Below are 20,343 nucleotides of genomic sequence, written 5' to 3' on the forward strand. Positions count from 1 at the left end.
GCCTGCCAGCAACTTCTTCTTTCAGGCTCCATAGACTATAACGAGGATTCCCGACGTCTTTTGAACCCTATGCAGCCGCGGCCCCTGGGCTAGGTAACCTGAGCATTTCGGTGCTCCAACGTAGGTTCACTATCTAAGTGTCCAGATCCTTTGTCGTTTTTAGTCTACCTAGTCGGATTCGTCCTATAACAGTAACTTTACAAATATTAGACTCCATAGACTTTGTCCCGCAACCCGCGTGAGAGTGCACACTCTGCACCCGATCTCCCTAGGCCTCCTGCTCCTAACCTTAGGGTTCAGTAGTGTAGTCCTAGCGATCCTGAAGCCTCTGGATCTTGTTACTTAACTGCTAGTATTTCGCATTCCACTTTTAGTGTATATGGTTTTTCATGCCCCTCGGGCATTTGTGTAAATTGTGCAACTTGAAGTATTTTCTTAAGAGTTTTGTATTGTGCTTAGCTCCCTGACTCATAAAGAGTTCAGGGTGGACTTGTTATAAATAAATATCCTTTGTTTTCATTGTAGGAGAGTACGGTCTGCAATCCTATGATCACCCCAGATTTTTGCTTTTTGCTTCACTGGTTTACGACTTCTCTGGCTGTGGGCCTGCTAATCAGGCCCACAGCCTTGCTGTTCTCTCACTAAATTGACACGTGTACCTTAGGTGCATTTACCAATTGGTACTGGGCCACCTTATCAGACCCTGTAACTCAGGGCATAGGTGTACCCAGGGCCTACAGCATGTATTGTGCCACCCCTGACTGGCCATCTAAATCTGACACAACTGGCTGCACGACAGCTGGGGCAAAGTGGTGTAATCACCTTTTGCTGTAGATATAGTATACCTATATCTAACCCTAAAAAATGGACACATGTATTCCTATTAGTCACTCCTATGCCAGGCCTTAACAATCCGGAAGGCAGAGTGCTTGGAATCATGTGAGATGGCGCTCTGGCATGAGCTGAGCCCGTCTGCAGCTTGCGGAACCAAGTCCTAATAGCTGTTCTATGATAACGCGTACCATATACTCTTAAGTGCATTATAATCCTCGCGGTTATATGCCAACTCTGGTATCGCTTTATCAAAACATGTCGAGTAAGGTGTCATACGAATTGGAATACTAACCCCTCGCCAATTCTGGCGACGGGGTTAGCATTCCACTTGACTAGATGTAAAATGTCAAAGAAAGTAAAAATGTTGTTAAAAGTGAAGTAATTTTCTGTCAGAAAACAGAAATTAGTGGAGCTGTGTGACCAGGATCCTTCCTGAAGGAACCGGAAAGAACAACTGACCTAACTGTCACCCCTGAGACATGATGGGATACAAGGGGTCATGGGTGCCTTTAAAGGCACAATGTCGGTTTATTGCTATGCAGCTACAGGTTAGCTTTTCAGTCTTTTTAGACAGTGTGTTTGCAATGCAGCCCGAGACCTGTCTATGCTTTCAGTGAGTTATGAGAATTTCTGCTGATTTCTAAGCATTAAAACAGTTTCTAAACAATCTTTGGTGTTGTTTCTCATGTTTCTAATGCATATTATTCATGTATGGTGGAAATTCTTCACAGCATATTTCAGCTCTGATGTTATTTGGCTGCTATTGCATGTTTTTATATATATATATATATATATATATGTTTATATATATATGAGTATATATATGTGGGGCACATATAATATAGTGTTTCCGGGGTCCCGCGCATGGGCGGGAATATTCTAATGCTTATGACTTTGATGAGGATACCCCTGGAAGAGAACTAGGATTACAGGTAAGTAACTAATCCTTAATGCTTAATATTTTACATTGTAATGTTGCAGTGTTCAGTTTTTTCCATGAAAAATTCTCGTTGCTAAGTATGTTACCAAAATGTTAATGGTTTTCAGCAACATTTGTGTAAAAGGCCACATATCTTGTCATCCCAAATAGGCCTTCACTTTTCCCCAAAAGCTACTTCTATCCCAGCATGATAAGTTGGCCGGTCATTTAGTTATGAAAGACAGTGTGAAACTGAAGAGCAGACCTGGAGATTTGGAGGATGTATGTATGAAGAGTGCATTGGTGTTTTGTAAATGACAATTGAAAATCATTTTCTTTCTAAATTCAGGCATACCCATATCAGAGTTCTCCACCTGTAATTATTCAACAAATTCCAGTAGGATACCAACAACCACCATATAATTACCAGGTATGGTTCCATTTGCAAAAGCCTAATGTAAACAAACATCTGTATTTTTGTCAGGGGAAATTGTGTCCGTAGGATCAATAATGTAGTGCTTGCTGTGAATATGTATCATTTACTCCAGTATTGGAACTTTCATAAATTCAAATGCTTGAATCATTCCCCATCGTCCTGATGGGAGTCCCCGGTACTTAAAATAGTAGACGTTGCAGAGCTCTTTAAAGTGCACCCAGTTAGGAAATGGGTGCACTTTAAAGCGCTCTGCACAATTTATAAGGCACTACATGGCATAGGCCCAGACTACCTGAAACGGCAAATGCAGTGGTACGTACCCAGAAGAACCCATGGCTCTAGTGGAGCAAAGTTGGTGATAGTACCACCCTTCAAAAAATCTTCTTAGGGTGGTAGAAGCTTTACTTTGTGAGCAGCAAAGGCCTGGAATGATCTTCCCCTATATCTAAGAAAGGCTCTTGACCTCCTCACTTTTCGGAAGGAACTGAAAACCTGTTTTTCTACTCTTTAACGTTGCCTCGTATCTTATTTTCTCAGAATATAGTGGTTAGCGCCAGGACACCCTCGGGTAATTGCTGCGCTTTAGAAATAGCTATAACATAACATAACATAAGATAGTAGTAGTAGTAGACTTAAATAGTCATAATACACTAATAGTTATAGACTAAAGAAGGCCCAGGCCTCTTAGTTTAATAACTTACCCTAGTCCTTATAAAGAAAAGGACCACATTTTTTCCTCGCCCTATCAGCACTAATCAACCTATATCAGACCCCCCAGGATATAGCGGCATGGATTAGCAAATTTAGCGGCACAAAAATGGAAATTTAGCGGCACAAATATGGAAATTTAGCGGCAATTTTGCGGCATTTTATGTGGCCATTTTTCCTACAACAAACACAGATATCTTAGTTTTTTTAGTTATTTAACAACATGAAGCTATGTATATTTGGTTTCTTTACAATGTAGACACTTTGTTTCCTCAAGAATACGGTCTCTCAGATTGAAAAACTGTGATTACTTGCTGCACATGCAAATTAACAGACCTTGCCAGAAAGGCCCATGCCACATATGACACCTTAAAGAACGGTCTAGGCGTTTTGCTAGCAACAGCATGCTGGGGTTGTAGTTTTTGCTTTTTTGAAAACATTTTTACTTTAGAGCTGTTAAGAAGAGACCTTGAGCACCTAAGGAGGAGTACAAGAGTGCATGCCACTGACGCAGATTGTATTAACCATTTATATAATGTTTAGATTAATAGATGCAAAAGCTATTAATTTAAAAACATCAAGTTTCTTTACACAACCATGCACAAATAATATGACAGGTATTTAGAAACGGTTTGGAAGCTGTTCTACATTTTCTAAGTTCGAGACCATTTTTATAAACTAAAACTGAGCCGCTTTTAAAATTGGCAACACAGCAGATTGAAAGACATTTTACCTAGAGGTCCCTCCCACCTGCGGCATTAAAAGGTGAAAGATAGCAGTGGAGCCGATTTACCCAGCACAATGACGCCCGGGAAATCGCCCATTCACTGAGTACTTTATCTTGAGGGTAAAACATCGCAGTTTGGACTGAAAGAATCCTGTCGCCTTGACTTGTGTTTAGTGCAGAACAGCGGGAGGTGAGGCCCAGCGCAAGAAAGTTGATTCCGGACTGAGGAGTCTGCTGCCCACCTGCTGTGTTTCATGAATGATAGCTATTAGCAGTACACTCAGATACTGTGTTGTTTTATTTTAAAGCTAGTCGTGGCTGTCCCGACAAATCCAGAGGGGCTGCGAGCAGATGAGATGACCCCAGCAGTTCTCCCTTCCGTCGTCTTTCTGCAGACTGGCCGACAGAAGCAGGCACAGTAGAGAGGCATCAGAAAGGGAAGCTGGAAGGGGAAGGGTGAGACATCGGAGAGAAGAGAGCAAGAAGAGACTGTGAATGGAGGGAGAATGAGACACCGGACAAACATGGAAAGTGAAAGATAGGGGCCAAGCCAGGGGATATGATATTAGAGGGGAGAGCAAAAATAGAGAGACACGTTTTAACCACACAGTTGACGATGGGAAGGGGAGAGATTGTGCAAGAGAGACAAAAAAGAGCTTGCGAAGAGACCGACAAAGGCGAGACTATCACGGAAATCCTTGGGTAAAAGTGTGTTTATAATCGAACACATTATCATTCATACTTTTACAGAACGTAATGGACTTGGCCACCTCTAAAAACAATTTGGGGAAAGCGATCTGCAACAATAGTAAATGCATTCTATGAAAAATAAATGCCATATGTCCTAGCTGAGCATGTATGATATATGACGCAATTGTGGGCATAATCCTTACTTCGTACGATGCACTTTAAATTTGCTTTTGATGTATAGTGCTTAAATTCACACTTCTTCCTTCTATAATCACTCTAAATAACAGCTGTGGCCATTGCCCAGTTTTGATGGTACTCCGTTTCCTTCATTTCGATCGATTCAATGTTTCCATCTTAAGCCCTTACTAGAAGTCCCGTTTTAACTCCACGGCTTATTTGGGGGAATACCTGCACGTATTTCTTTTCCCATTTGAAGCCCTGCTGGCACGGGGGAGATGCATGCTTCCAGGGCTGGGAGGGCGGCAGGGAGGGGGCTTCCTATGGCGCAACCTCCTCCCCAGCGCCGGCAGGGTCGCCCGCGCGCATCTCACTGGCACCACAATGCCCCCTTTCAGCCGAGCCGCACGTTATGTTAGCCCCATAAGATGTGTTACTGGGTTGTCAGCTAAAATCTGTGAGGTCTATAACCGAGTTCGGTGCCGGACAATACGAGGTGGGCAGAGGATCCAAGCAAAGGACACTTCTTGGGCAAGCTGATCAAGCAGACCCCCCAGGATATAGCGAGGATATAGCGGCTTTTGTAAAAATGCAGCGATTTCTACAAAAGTGCCGATTTCGCGGTCACTTTTGTAAAAATCGCGGCATTTTTACAAAAGTGCCGATTTCGCGGCAAATCGCGAAATCGCGAAATCGCGATATCCTGGAGGGTCTGCTATATGACACTCATTTAGGAAGCTCAGAACCTCAGATTTTCTACTGCAAGTTGTGCTAGGGAGTCTCGTCTGAGCTCTGCTCAGCTTTCTCATCAGGATAAAGAATGTTGGACTTTTTCTACAGGAAAGTACAATTTTAATATATCTTCTTATCATCATCCTACTTTTGTGGATCTTCAGTATATATGTGGACTATGTCTGACAAGGATAAGAAGGCTCTCTTCAGAGAATGTGCCACTTGCCTAAAGAAAATACGTTATCTGGATGATCCCCACAAAAGTTGCATTTACTGCCTATATCCATCTCATACGGTGTCAGAATGTAAGATTTGCGTACTTTTTCTAATGAGACCCTCAGATACAGGGAGGGACTTATTCTCATCTGGCTTCAGAAATTGAAAACTAGATCAGACCCTGTGTCAGACTCAGAGTGACCAGTCTACATCTACAACGCCTTTTCAAAAATGTTAAGACACCCATCACAGTCTGATGAAGACCCTGTTAAAAAGTGCATCAAGAAATCCTCTCATGAATCTTCCTCTGAGCTCAAAGGATCTCATAAAAAAGAACAGCCATCTAAGACTTGCTGAGCCAAAAATACCTCCTACGGACTGATTTTTAAAACACCTACTTCTGACATTCTGTCAGGAAGTTCTCAGTCAGTGAAGAAAAGTTTTTCAGCGCCGTTGACAAGAGGATGCATTTACCCCAGTATTGGAACTTTCATAGATTCCCATGCTTTGTATCATTCCCCGTCGTCGGAATGGGAGTCTCGGTAACAAAAATACCATAGCTGAAGGTACAAAAGACAAAGGAAAAAGGCCTAGGCCTCATTCCCTTTTGTAGCATATCACCCTCTTTGTGTAAAAGAGACCAAACTTAGGCATCAGCCGATCAGAAGTGCCTCACCCGTTAGAACCTTCCTGAAGGAACCTCAGAGCCTCAGATTTTCTACTGCACGTTGTGCTTATAGAGTCTCCTTTGAGCTCTGCTCAACTTCTACTCTTCGAAGGAATTTCTTTAGGATTTTTTCTTCAGAATCTTTCAGATTCACTTCAGGATTGTTGACTGCCTTCCAGGATGTCTGAAATGGAGAAGAAAAAAACCCTTTTCAAGCCATGTTCCACCTGTGGTGGCAAGAAAAGGCTTTTTGTGGAGGATATGCACAAAGACTGCATCAATTGCCTCTAGCCTGACCACCAGGCTGCGGACTGCAAGATCTGTCGCACCTTTTCAACCAAGACCCTCCGGGACCGTGAGGGTAGACTTTTGACATGGCTCCAGAAGCTGAAATCCAGGAAGGAGACTGTTTCTAGTGACAGTGAGGATGCAGCGTCAATGGCTTCCTCAAGAAGGTCAGTGAAGAGGGGTAGGGGTTCCCCTTCTCCTTCTGTGGAAAGATCTTCTAAGGCCTCAAAAAAGACCCCCAGTGAGTCTGAGAGCCTAGGTCCCAGCAAATCTCCTCACCGAGGTGAAAGGGTAGGACCTGTTACGCCTTCAAAAGGTGAGAAGACTGCCTCAGCCTTCAAAAAACCTTCTTCCCAGTCTTCTGAGAGGAGCTCTAAGTCCTCGAAGGTGTGGACGGCGGAGTTTCCCTCCACGAAAAAATCGACATCGAAGTTGATATCGTCGACTATAACGTTGACGGGAGTTTCGTCGACGAAGGTATTGTCGACAGCAGGTACATCAGCGTCGACGGAGAAGGCGCCGACGACGAAGGTTACAGTGTCACCGAAGACGATGGTGATGACGTCGACGGTGATGACGACTACGGTCTCGACGACGACGGTCTCGTCGACGAGGGCATCAACGACGACGACTCTGACAATGACGATGGCTGGTGTGAACAGCCGTCGACGACGGAACCGTCGACGATATTATCCTCTGAAAAAAGGATTACTATTTCTGTGACCAGAATCCCGCCGGAGAGGACTTCTCCGAGGAGTGTGTCCCCCCTACTGCCAACCATGCTTTTTCAAGAAGGGAAGTCAGAGGGGGAGGACCAGGACATTTACAGCTATGTCAAAAGTCCTTCCCAACTTCTAGTTAAGTGCCAGGAGACGGACTCTGAGGGTGAATACGACCACGAGGGGATTGGTCATCATCAAACGTCCCAGTCACAACATCATTCTGGGCAGGATATGGTGACAAGGCCATCTTCTTTTCTCCAAGATCTGCATAACATGCTGCAGGACTACAAATCTAGGGCGAATAGGTCAGTTCAGGTCCCGACTGCACCTGCTGCACCTACAGTGATTTCGCCCTTGCCAGTGACGCCAACTTTACCAGCTCAGTTTTCTCCTCAGACTCGAGCATCCTTCCAACAGGATTCCTCCGGGCTGCAAGAGGCCCATGATGATTCCTCGGATGGGGATCATTAGTCGGATCATGACTCTATTCCTAATACTGAATATGATGAATATATCATTGCTGATCCCACTTCACCAGTCCCAGATCCAGCGGATTCCCCGCCAGCGGACATTGGGGGCTTCCATCAGTTGATGGAGAGAGCAGCTGGCATATTCACATTTGCCATGCCTAAGGTTACTACTGATTGTTTCCTATACGATTTCAAAGAACCTTTTAGGAAATCGACAAGATCCATTCCTATCGTGGATCATCTGTGGAAGGAGGGCCTTAAGGCCATGAAGAACCCGGCGACGGTGGTCCCTGTGCCACCGCGTCTGGACAAGAAATAGAGGGAACCTGACGAGGGTCCGGCGGCCTTAACGGGTCATCCAAGACCAGACTCCGTTATCTCGCAGGCAGCGCAGAGAAAATCCCGTAACCCCTCTGCTCCCTTAACAGCTCCTCTGCGGAGATTGGACAATGCGGGGAAGAGATTCTCATCGATGGCGAGTTTACTAGTACGAGCTGCTAATGCCCTGGCGATCTTGGGGAGATATGACCGCCAGCTTTGGTGTGATATCGCCCCGTACATTGACCAGCTGCCTCCGGAGTCAACATCTGAAGCAAAAAAGATCTTGAGAGAGGGAGAAGCGACTTCAATGGAAATCATTGACTGTGCAATGGACATTGCAACCACAGCGTTTCGGTCCCTGGCTGGGGCGGCAGCCCTCCGTCGCCAAGGATGGCTCAAGGCGACTTGGTTCCGGCCTGAGATCCAGAACAAGGTCCTTGATCTCCCGTTTGATGGGGAGGCATTATTCGGGAAACTCATTGACGATACACTTCATGAAATAAAAAAGGACACTGAGACTGCCAGGTCCTTGGGGACCCTTCAATACCGCAATTCTCCTTTTAAGGGATCCAGAGGCAGAGGCAGTACCTATAGGGGATCCGCTATTCCTCCACGGGCTCAGGTTCCCAGCAATACCGTCGGCCTTACCAACAGCGTCAGGGCAGGTCTACAAACTACTCCAGGCCTTACGATAAGGGGAAACAGGCTGGACGAGGACGGGACTCGTCAAAGCGCCAATAGCGGCCTCCTGGCTCTTCTTACTGGACCGTCCATGAGATCATCAGTTGGAGTCAGGGTCACCAAATACCTTCGAAACTGGTCCAGGATAACATCGGACCGTTGGGTGCTCAACACCATTCGGAAAGTGCATACTTTGGAATTCACGCAAGTCCCTCCACCCAAGCCCCCGGCAGGCATTCCGTCGAAACACCAGCGTCTCCTGCGGCTCGAGGTCCAACAGATGCTCCGGAAGGGAGCGGTAGAGCCGGTTCCCTCAAACCAAAGGGGACAAGGATTCTATTCCAGGTTCTTCCTGGTGAGAAAGACGCTAGAAAAATGGCGCCCCATTTTACAGAACAGGGAGCTAAACACCTATCTCGTCTCCCTGTCCTTCCGGATGGTCTCTCTCCAGGACATCTTGAAGCTCATCAATCCGGGGGATTTCATGGCCACGCTCGATCTCAAGGATGCGTATTTCCACGTTCCGATTCACCCAGCACGCAGAAGGTTCTCTTCCAGGGGATCCTCATCAATAGTCAGAAGCACTGAATATTCCCGCCCATGTGCTGGACTCCGGAAACAATATAAAAATATATATGTAAAAACACATATATCTCGCTCCACATATATGTACGTACATATATTATTTTTCTCACACCAATGCAGCTCCAAAACTGAGGCTAAAACAATGTAAACACATGTACATGTCCTGCAATTAGTAAGGAAACAAAAAACACATTAGGTCAAACATCCCTTGAACTTTGTGTTTTAATGAGTAAACCACTCATAAATCCTGAAAATTGCTTGTAAATAGACATTGTTAGCCCTCAGGCTGCATTGTAAAAACAATAGCATAGAAAATGAAACCATTTTCAACAAAAACTGGCACCGTGCCTTTAAGGCAGCCATGACCCCAGGCTTCCCATCATGCCTCAGGGGTGACAGTTAGGTCAGTTGTTCTTTCCGGATCCTTCAGTCAGGACCCTGGTGAAACAGCTCCTTTCTTTTTGACTTTCTGTCAAAAAATATTCCAAGTAATCTACAATTTTTGCTTTCACTCGACGTCTTTTAGACATAGGGTGTTGCTTAAACCTTTTTTAGGCTTAAAAAAGGTGTTTTTCCTGTCAAAGATGCCTTCTCACTTTGACAAATAGCCTTCGTGTGGAAGGAAGATGGCCAAGACAGACACTCATTCAGTCTGTATCCTGTGCCTACCAGAATCTCATTCCTCCAAAACCTGTGAACACTGACAGGTTTTAACTTCCAGGACTCTTAAAGAACGTGAGAGGATTCGAGTTTATGGGCTTTCTGAGAGAGGAAGATCTCCCAAGAAGCAGAAAAGTCGGAAGGCGCGGTCGACGTCGAGAGAAGCCCAGACTGGTTCACATTTGACGTCGAGATCGGCGTTGGAGAAGCAGTCGACGGCGACGAAGATGTCTTCAGTGTCTACATCTAAGGTACCTCCGCTACAGTCCGCGTCGAGGGATAGGTCATCGTCGAAGCGGAAGAGCTCGACTGCGAGCCATATGACGTCGAAGCAGCATCGTCATGCTATGACGTCGAGGCATTCTCCGTCGACGCCGGGCCATCGGCGTTCAATGTCGAGTCATCCTCCGTCGACGACTAGCCATGGTCGTCCGGCGTCGAGGGAGCCTCTGTCGACACATCATCGGTCGACGTCGATGCAGCCAACGTCGACGCCTTGTCAAGAGCGTTCGACGTCGAAGCGGCATTCGGATTTGAGGCACGCCCAGTCGCTGACGAAACAACGGCGATCGGCGTCGAAACAGCCTCCATCGACGTCGAGCAGACAACCTTCAACGTCGAAGGACAGTCATCGCCACCCGAGGTCGACGTTAGAGAAATCACGGTCGACGTCGAGAGAGCGTCTACCTGCTCGGCGTCGATACGACCACCGTCGATGGATCAGCAAAGATCCAGGGAACGGAGCTCTTCGCAGCCAGAGAACATTTCTCCTGCAAGATCAAAGGAGAGGTCACCTTTGAAACAGGTGGTTCAGGACAAAGAAAGTGACTCATTGGGCCAGGCTCACGTCCTAGGGCCACAGTTGGGTTCTCCAGGTTCAGCATCGGTTGCGGAGGTGGAACAATCTCCAGTGCAGGATCCTCCTGCCAAGAGACGGAGGATTGCAGAAGAGAGATCTCGGTCGAGGTCTTCCTCTAGATCTCTAGTGAGTCTTTCCTCATCTTCCTCTACATCTCGGAGTGGCAGATACTCGGATGGACACAGCTGCGCATCGAATAGGGAGAGGTCCAAATCCCCTGCAAGATCGCAACAGGATCGAACGGATTAACCTTCCCGGTCACGTTCACCAGTGAAGGATCCCATCCACAAATCTCCTACTATTCATCTTTTCCCAAGGTGGAATAGACCTCTTCACCACTGGGCAAAGGACAAGGAGACGGCAGATCGCCTAAGACGATATCGAGACCAACCTCTTCCCCGCAGAGAACAGTCTCGTTCTAGGCACTCAAGTAAGAGACATTCTCGTCACAGAGAGCAATCTCGTTCTAAAACGCGTTCAAGCAGAAGATCTAGGTCCAGGAGGACACGTAGCTCTTCAAGTTCTTCGAGAACCCGATCTCACAGGGAGTACTCTCCGACCCTAACAAACAGCCCACGCTCGAGGGTATCTCCAACTGAAGATATTTTCTCGTTCCAAGATATCTTGGGCAGGGGAGCCCTGAAGCTGGGAGTAGCGATGACTGCTCCACAAATCAAGACGACTGTCATATTTGAAACCCTGCAATACAGAACAGCACCCAAACCGTTGTTGCCGTTGGTCCCGGGTATAATGGAACCTGTGAACGAAGTCTTCCTCACTCCGACAACGGTGAAGTCCGTTCCAGCGAGGATTCTCAAAAAGTATCGTCCTCTGTTCCTCAAAGCTGATCCCCCGCCAGATTCAGTAATCATTGCGGCGGCTAGAAAATCCAATGCGGTAGCTTCCTCATCCACGGTACCTCCGGATAAGGATAGCAAGGTGCAAGACTCATGGGGGAGAAGAGTTTGTAACACCTCAGCCTCTTTCCTCAAAGTCTCCAATGCGGAAGCCCTGCTCGGCAGGTATGACAGAGCTCTGTGGGACTCACTTCAGAGATTTGCTGCAAAACTTCCTCAGGAAGATAGAAAGGACTTTGAGGAGGTTCTGATGGAGGGCGGTCAAGTCTCCAATCAGATTATAGGAGCGGCGGCAGATAGGGCAACGCTGGCTGCGCATGGCTATGTACATGGAATCACAGCAAGGAGAACCTCTTGGTTACGCCTCACAGCATTGAAACCAGAGGCTCAAGCCAGAATCCTAAACCTTCCTTTTTCAGGCACATCTCTTTTTGGAGCGAGCGCGGATGAGGAGATGCAACGGATGAAGACCGAGTTGGACACCCTCAAAGCCGTGGGGCTTGAGAAGACAAAGGAATTCAGGAAGAAGTTCCGTTCGAACAACAAGGGTTCTTCGAAGCAGAGGGTTCAAACCCCTCACTGGCAGAAAGGCCAGAACCAGCAGGGCCAACAAAAGTCACAATTCAAAGGCAAGGGCAATTCCAAAGGGAATGGAAATCAGCGCCAAGGCAACAACTTCAATAAATCTCAGCAGAAGCAATGAATATTCACTTCCCCCAGCGCCGTTACCCACTCCAGTGGGGGGAAGCATTGCGCATCACAGGACAGAGTGGCAGGCCATTACAAAAGATCAATGGGTGTTGTCTACGCTGCAGAATGGGTACTGTCTTCGTTTCCATTGTCTACCTCCACCCGTTTCCCCGATGTCATAATCAAGCCACCAGCTACAAAGGTTAAAGAAGGAAGTAGCGACACTCCTCGAAAAAGAAGCCATCGAGAGAGTTCCGGTGTCCCAAAGGGGGAAAGCCGTGTACTCGAGGTATTTTCTGGCCAGAAAAAAGGGCCAAAAGGAAGAATACAGTCCCATTCTGGACTTGAGAACACTCAATCTGCATGTATGCTTCACCAAATATATCCACATCTCAGGAAGGGGGATTGGATGTGTTCGATAGACCTTCAAGATGCGTACTTTCATATACCAATACGGCCCAATCACAGGAGATTCCTTCGTTTCCGGGTGGGGACCTCCCACTACCAGTTCAAAGTCCTTCCGTTTGGGTTGAAGTCGGCTCCCAGGGTGTTCACGAAGTGTGTCGCAGTGGTGGCAGCAGCTCTACGCCGCAGGGGAGTCTTCGTATACCCATACTTAGACGATTGGCTGTTAAAAGGTCCAACGCCAGGCAATGTAAGGAATCAATTCCAGACATGCATAGAACTTTGTCAGCGTCTAGGACTGCATGTCAACTACAGCAAGTCTGTCTCTCAGCCCACTCAGAAGATCCACTTCCTAGGAGCTCTGCTAGACTCTGAGGTAGGAAAAGTGTTTCCTTCGGAGGAGAGACAGTTTTCGATAGCCCTCAAGTGCCAGACAATTCTTCACCACAGGTCTCAGAAAGTGCGGAAGATAGCCTCACTCTTGGGGTCGATGGCTTCCTGCATCTTCCTGGTACCGAACGCCAGACTTCGGATGCGTCCTCTTCAGCAGGATCTGGAGGACAAATGGGACCAATACTCCGTTCGATGGGACGATCAGATCACTTTGTCGGAAGTAGCTCAATCTTCCCTCCAGTGGTGGACGAAGAGACAGAACATGCAGGTGGGGATTCTTTTCCATCAACCTCCTCCTACACAAACGATCATCACAGACGCATCGTTACAAGGATGGGGGGGCGCACATGGGTCCTCTACAAGTGCAGTGTCTGTGGTCTGCCAAAGAAAGCACTTATCACATCAACTTGCTGGAATTGAGAGCGGTTCACCTGGCTCTCAAAGCGTTCCTTCCCTCGCTTCAGGAGGAAATGGTTCTAGTACAGACGGACAACACCACCACGATGTACTATTTGAACAAGCAGGGAGGAACTCGCTCAAGGACGCTGTCTCTGGAAGCTCAGCGCATCTGGCATTGGCTTCTGGCTCGCAAGTTGTCTGTTCAGGCAGTCCATCTCCCAGGAGAGCAGAACGTGAGGGCGGACGCACTAAGTCGGCATTTCGAAGACAAAGAAGACTGGGTTCTCAACGACTAAGTGCTACACGACATTTTCCAGTCATGGGGTCGTCCTTCCATAGATCTCTTTGCGGACGACGTAAACAGCAAATGCCCAAGCTTCGCCTCCAGGTTCTATCGACCAGGAACAAGAGGGAATGCTCTTTTAATCGACTGGTCAGGGCAGTTTGTGTACGCCTTTCCACCCCTTCCGCTGATCCCGAAGGTGGTGAGCAAGCTGAACCACTCGTGCACAACAATGATCCTGATTGCCCCCGACTGGCCGAGGCAATGGTGGTACACGGACCTACTTCACCTATCAGTGTCTCCTCACAAGAGGCTTCCATGCAGGCAGGACCTGTTACCGAAGATGAACGGGAGGATTCACCATCCCAACCTTCCGTCACTGAACTTGGCAGCATGGCTCCTGAGGTCTTTCAGTACGGCCATCTAGGACTGCCACAGGACTGCATGTCAATTCTGAAAGAAGCACGACGCCCTTCCACAAGACATTCTTATGCATGCAAGTGGAAGAGATTCTATATGTGGTGCATGCAGAATGGTCACAATCCGGTAAAGAGTCAGGAAGAAGCAGTTCTCCCATACTTGTTGTACCTGACTAAAGCAGGTTTGAAGTTTAACTCCATTAAGGTGCATTTAGCCGCTATAACAGCTTATAGGTGATCACCTTCACAGACTTCTTTTTTTCAGCTTCCAGCAGTAAAAGATTTCCTGCAAGGTCTGAAAAAGGTGTACCCTCCTGTGCGGTCTCCTGCTCCGCCCTGGGAGCTGAACCTAGTCCTATCAAAATTGATGGGCCCTCCTTTTGAGCCCATTCATAAAGCTACTTCACAGCATATTTCCTGGAAAGCGGCTTTTTTAGTAGCGATTACTGTGAGAAGGTGGCCTGATATGCAGTGCTCACTATTCTAGTGAACACTATGTATCAGTCCAGCAACCCTTATTGATGATTGGTTGTAAGTCAACCTTATAGACCAGCTATCCTAGTAGCGTGGATACGAGCAGTCTAAGGCTAAAGACTCGAGAGGGCGTGTTAAGCCAGCTGTTTACCACACATATACCCCTTGAATACCAAGTGAAAGGACACCACACAAGTGTTATGAAAATAAACAGTTATTTATTTAAAGATCACAACAGCCCTGTACTCTTTATGAGGACAGGGTACTAAGCACAAACCAAAACTCTTACAAAAATACTTAAGTTAGCACAGTATATACAAATGCCCGAGGGGCACGGAAAACCATATACTCTGAAAGTGGAATGCGAAATTACTAGCAGGTAAGTACAGTACTAATAGCTTTTGGAATCGCTAGGACTTGACTAGGGAATCGTTAGATTACTTCTAGGAGGCCTAGGGGACTCGGGTGCAGTGTGTGCACTCTCACGCGAGATGCGGGACAAAAGTCTATGGTAGCTAGGAATTAGAAAGTTAGTGTTCTCGGGCGAACCCGACCTGGTAGGGAGAAAACGAAAGTAGATTCTGACCCTTGGATAGTGAGGCTATGCTGGGGCACCGAAATGCCGAAGTTACCTAGCCCAGGGGCTGCAGCTGCATAGGTCTGAAAAGACGTCGGGAATCCTCGTAGACGGACCAGGAGCCGGAAGAAAAGATGCTGGCCGGTGACCAGTGAAGAAAGTTCAGTCGGATCCAAGCCTGGATCTTGAAGATAGATGACACCTGAAAGCAGAGGGGACCAAGTTCGAGACTACTAGCCAGTAGTCAGTGGGCACCAGGAGGGCACCGGATGGTAGCCACCTCGACTAGGTGAGTGGGTGACGCTTGACTCGAAGATCTCACGGACCAGGAGGCGTTGTCGGCGACCAGGATGGAGGATCGAGCTGTCCCACGAAGATAGAAGCTGTCGGCGTCGCTGGACCCAGGATTGGGCAACAAAGCCTTGGCAAATTCAAGCCCACGCGGTGGACCTAAAATGGCGTCTGGAGTGGACCAGGAGGGTCCGGGGTGCCTCTCTTGAAGAAGGAAGCAAAGGCCAGCCTGGAGCAACCAGACCAGCAGTCGTGAAGTCGTTGGGCGTCGTTCAGAGGGCCACAAGCCAGCCGGCTAGTAGCCAAACAACGCGGTGCACAGCAAACAGCAGAAGGGCCCCACGCAGATCGTGGAGATGCAGGGGGGCTGATCTTGGGTGCTGGAGCTGCGCAGGGTCGGGGCTTCTCGGACCCCAAAGCACTCACCAGTGGAGGACACGGTGGGCTTGCAGTAAAGATGTCGTGCAGTCTTGGCGATCGTCGGTCCCTTGAGGTCTCGTCGCACTCACGGTTCTCAGCTGGGCTGTAGAGGTGAGTAGAGGTCAGAGGTGCCAGGGAAGCCGGGTCTCGTCGAGCTGGGTCGTCGGATTCGTGATGAAGGACTTGCAGCAGACCGCAGTGTTCTTTAGGATGGTGCCTGCGGATGCAGGGTGACTACTCCTTAGCCACAAGGGAGAATCTTGAAGAAGAAATCGTGAAGTCCTTTCGAAGAAAGTGGTATCTTGATTCCAAAGATGATCTAATTTTAACAGGGGGCCCGCTCCCATCTTTATACTAAAAAAGGGGGCTGACCCGGTGACTAGGTCCTGCCTATGGGTGGGACTAGGTGGGGGGTGGTTACACCCCTCAGCCATGCCGGACTTCCCCAGGCCAGGGGCTGGTGTGCCCCTGGAACTGGTTCAGACCGGCCTATGCGTAGTGAGCACCGGGGTGCCACTCAGCAGTCACCTTCCTGTAAAGCCCTGCCTACCCAGGATACACAAAACCATGTCTGGGACGGTGCTAGCACCGCCCCTGACAGGAAACCCTTTGTCCAGGCTCCCCTTGCTGGAAGGACTCCCAGCTGCAGGGGGTCAGACTCGTGTCTGTGGTGGCAGCATCCATTTTGTGGAGCTGAGGCTTCAGTTAACTTTAACCGGGGTTCACAGTTACATACATGTCGTGTCCCTCTAGAAGGGTGGAATGCTAACCCCGTCGCCAGAATTGGCGAGGGGTTAGTATTCCAATTCGTATGACACCTTACTCGACATGTTTTGATAAAGCAATACCAAAGATAGCATTTAACCGCGAGGATTATAATGCACTTAAGAGTATATGGTATGCGATATCATGGAACAGCTATTAGGACTTGATTCCGCAAGCTGCAGACAGGCTCAGCTCATGCCAGAGCACCATCTCACACGATTCCAAGCACTCTGCCTTCAGGATTGTCAAGGCCTGCCATAGGAGTGACTGATAGGAATCTGTGTGTCCATTTTAGGGTTAGGTATAGGTATACTACACCTACAGCAAAGGGTGATTACACGACTTTGCCCCAGCTGTCATGCAGCCAGTTGTGTCAAATTTAGGAGGCCAGCCAGGGGTGGCACAATACGTGCTGCAGCCCCTGGCAGCCCTGGGTACACCTATGCCCTGAGTTACAGGGTCTGATAAGGTGGCCCAGTACCAATTGGTAGATGCACCTAGGGTACATGAGGTAATTTAGAAAGAGAACAGCCAGGCTGTGGGTCTGATTGGCAGGCCCACAGCCAGAGAAAGTCGTAAACCAGTGAAACAAAAGCAAAAAAATCTGGGTGATCATAGGATTGCAGACCCTACTCTCCTACATGACCCCCCCCCAAACTTTGGGACAATAAGCTAACCTTGACCAGGTGAGTCTTCTTGTTCTAAGTGGAAATATCTGGAGAGCCCATCGGCATTGCCATGATCAGTACCAGGTCTATGTTCCACTGTAAAGTCCATCCCCTGTAGGGAAATGGACCACCTAAGCAGTTTGGGGTTTTCACCCTTCATCTGATTTAGCCACAAGAGGGGCTTATGGTCGGTCTGAATCTTGAAGTGAGTGCCAAACAAGTATGGCCTCAGCTTCTTCAGGGCCCAAACCACAGCAAAGGCCTCCCTCTCAATAGCTGACCAATTCTTCTCTCTGGGGGTCAGCCTTCTGCTTATAAAAGCAATGGGCTGATCCTGACCATCAAAATTCAGTTGAGAAAGAACAGCTCCCACACCCAACTCAGAAGCATCTGTTTGGACAATGAATGGTTTGGAGTAGTCTGGACTCTTAAGGATAGGTGCTGTGCACATGGCCTGCTTTAGGTCATCGAATGCTTTTTGACAGCCTGCTGTCCACTGAACCTTTTTTGGCATTTTTTTACTTGTCAGTTCATTTAATGGTGTCACAATGGAACCATAGTTCCTGACAAATTTTCTGTAGTATCCAGTCAGGCCCAAGAAAGCTCGAACCTGAGTCTGGGTGGTTGGAGGAGCCCAGTCCCTGATTGACTGTATTTTGCTCTCCAGTGGCTGAACCTGGCCTCCACCTACAAGGTGGCCCAGGTATACAACCTGTGTCTGCCCTATCTGGCACTTGGTGGCCTTGATAGTGAGGCCTGCTGCTTGCAGAGCCTCTAACACTTTCCTCAGGTGGACCAGGTGATCCTCCCAGGTGGAGCTAAAGACAGCAATATCATCTAGATATGCTGCACAGAAGTCATCCAGCCCAGTAAGGACTTGATTCACCAACCTTTGGAAGGTGGCAGGTGCATTTTTCAGACCAAAGGGCATTACCACAAATTGATAATGCCCACCAGGGGTTGAAAATGTTGTTTTGGGCTTGGCATCCTCAGCTAACCTGATTTGCCAATACCCAGCTGTTAAGTCAAATGTACTTAAGTAGTTGGCAGAAGCCAATCTATCTATAAGTTCATCTGCCCTTGGTATTGGATGGGCATCAGTCTTAGTGACTGCATTGAGACCCCTGTAGTCTACGCAAAACCTCATCTCTCTCTTACCATCTTGGGTGTGAGGCTTTGGCACTAGAACTACTGGACTAGCCCAAGGGCTATCTGAGGGTTCAATGACTCCCAATTCCAACATTTTCTGCACTTCAGTTTTTATGCAGTCTCTAACATGATCAGGCTGCCTGTAGATTTTACTCTTGACTGGCAGGCTGTCACCAGTGTCAACCTCATGGGTGCACCAATTGGTCTGACTGGGTGTCAGAGAGAACATACGTCTGAAAGACTGAAGAACCTGTTTACAGTCTTTCTGCTGATGTTCAGAGAGGCTGCCACAAAAGACAACACCATCTACTGACCCATCATCAGGATTCTGAGTGAGCAGGTCTGGGAGAGGGTCACTCTCTTCCTCCTGTCCCTCATCTATGGCCATGAGCAAGCTCATGTCCTTCCTGTCGACATATGCTTTGAGCCTGTTGACATGGAGTACCCTATGGGGACTCCTGGGAGTTCCAAGGTCCACCAGGTAGGTGACCTCTCCCTTTTGCTCAAGGATTGTGTGGGGCCCAGACCATTTGTCTTTGAGTGCTGCTGGGGCCACTGGCTCCAGCACCCACACCTTCTGTCCAGGCTGATAAACAGTCAGGACAGCCTTTTGGTCATGCCAAGCTTTTTGAAGTTCTTGACTGGCCTTAAGGTTTTCTGATGCCTTCTCCATATACTCAGCCATCCTGGAGCGGAGACCAAGTACATAGTCCATTATGTTGGTTGCAGGCTTTTTGAGAGGTCTCTCCCATCCTTCCTTCACCAAACACAAGGGGCCTCTCACAGGATGCCCATACAAAAGTTCAAAAGGGCTGTAGCCAACCCCCTTTTGTGGGACCTCTCTGTAAGCAAACAGAAGGCAGGGCATCAGGACATCCCATCTACGCCTGAGTGTTTCAGGTAGTCCATGAATCATCCCTTTTAGGGTCCTGTTGAACCTTTCAACAAGCCCATTGCATTGTGGGTGATAGGGTGTAGTGAATTTGTAATTGACACCACACTCCTTCCACATAGCAGTTAAATAGCTTGACATGAAGTTTGCACCTCTGTCAGAGACAACCTCCTTAGGGAAGCCCACTCTGGAGAACACTCCAACTAGGGCCCTTGCCACCACAGGGGCTGTGGTGGTCCTAAGTGGAATAGCTTCAGGATACCTGGTGGCATGATCCACTACCACCAGTATAAACTTGTGCCCTGATGCTGTCTGGGGTTCCATTGGACCAACAATGTCAATCCCCACTCTTTCAAAGGGCACCCCCACCACAGGCATTGGTATAAGGGGGGCCTTTGTTGTGCCACCTGACTTACCACTGGCTTGGCAAGTGACACAGGAGCGACAAAACTCCTTGGTATCCTCATTCATGTGAGGCCAGTGAAAGTGTGAGACAAGCCTGTCCCAAGTCTTTGTCTGGCCTAAGTGTCCTGCTAAGGGAATCTCATGGGCCAAGGTAAGTAGGAAACCTCTCTGAGACAAGGGTACAACCAGCCTCCTGGTCATGCCAGGCTTGGGGTCTCTTGACTCAGTGTACAGGAGTCCATCTTCCCAGTATACCTTGTGGGTACCTGTGGCGTTCCCAGCAGCCTCAGCAGCAGCCTGCTGTCTGAGGGGTTCAAGAGAAGGGCAGCCTAACTGGTCCTTCCCCAGGTCTTCCCTTGAGGGTCCCCCTGAACCCAAGAATTCAACTTGATCAAGTTCAAACTCTCTAGGCTCAGTTTCCCTCAATTCCTGCAGGTCAGCCTCCTCTGAGACTTGATCCACAACCTGGGGCAAGGGGGAAGGCACAGCCTTAACCCTACTGCTCTTTTTCTTGGAAGGTGTCTGGTCCATTGTTCCAGGATCCAGCACCTGTTCAGTGGGGCA

The 20,343-nt window shown here is 48.2% G+C and overlaps 1 protein-coding gene across 1 annotated transcript in view; it reads left to right on the forward strand.

The window, feature by feature from the left end:
• DAZL (deleted in azoospermia like) overlaps positions 1–20,343 on the forward strand; it is a 787,422-nt gene that overhangs the window by 349,867 nt on the left and 417,212 nt on the right. The window contains exon 7 of the mRNA XM_086940080.1: positions 2,103–2,183. Coding sequence (XP_086796206.1) covers positions 2,103–2,183 — 81 coding nt within the window. The remainder of the gene's footprint in view (positions 1–2,102; positions 2,184–20,343) is intronic.

Source organism: Lissotriton vulgaris, chromosome 10 (assembly GCF_964263255.1).
Source record: "Lissotriton vulgaris chromosome 10, aLisVul1.2, whole genome shotgun sequence".
Taxonomy (NCBI): Eukaryota; Metazoa; Chordata; class Amphibia; order Caudata; family Salamandridae; genus Lissotriton; species Lissotriton vulgaris.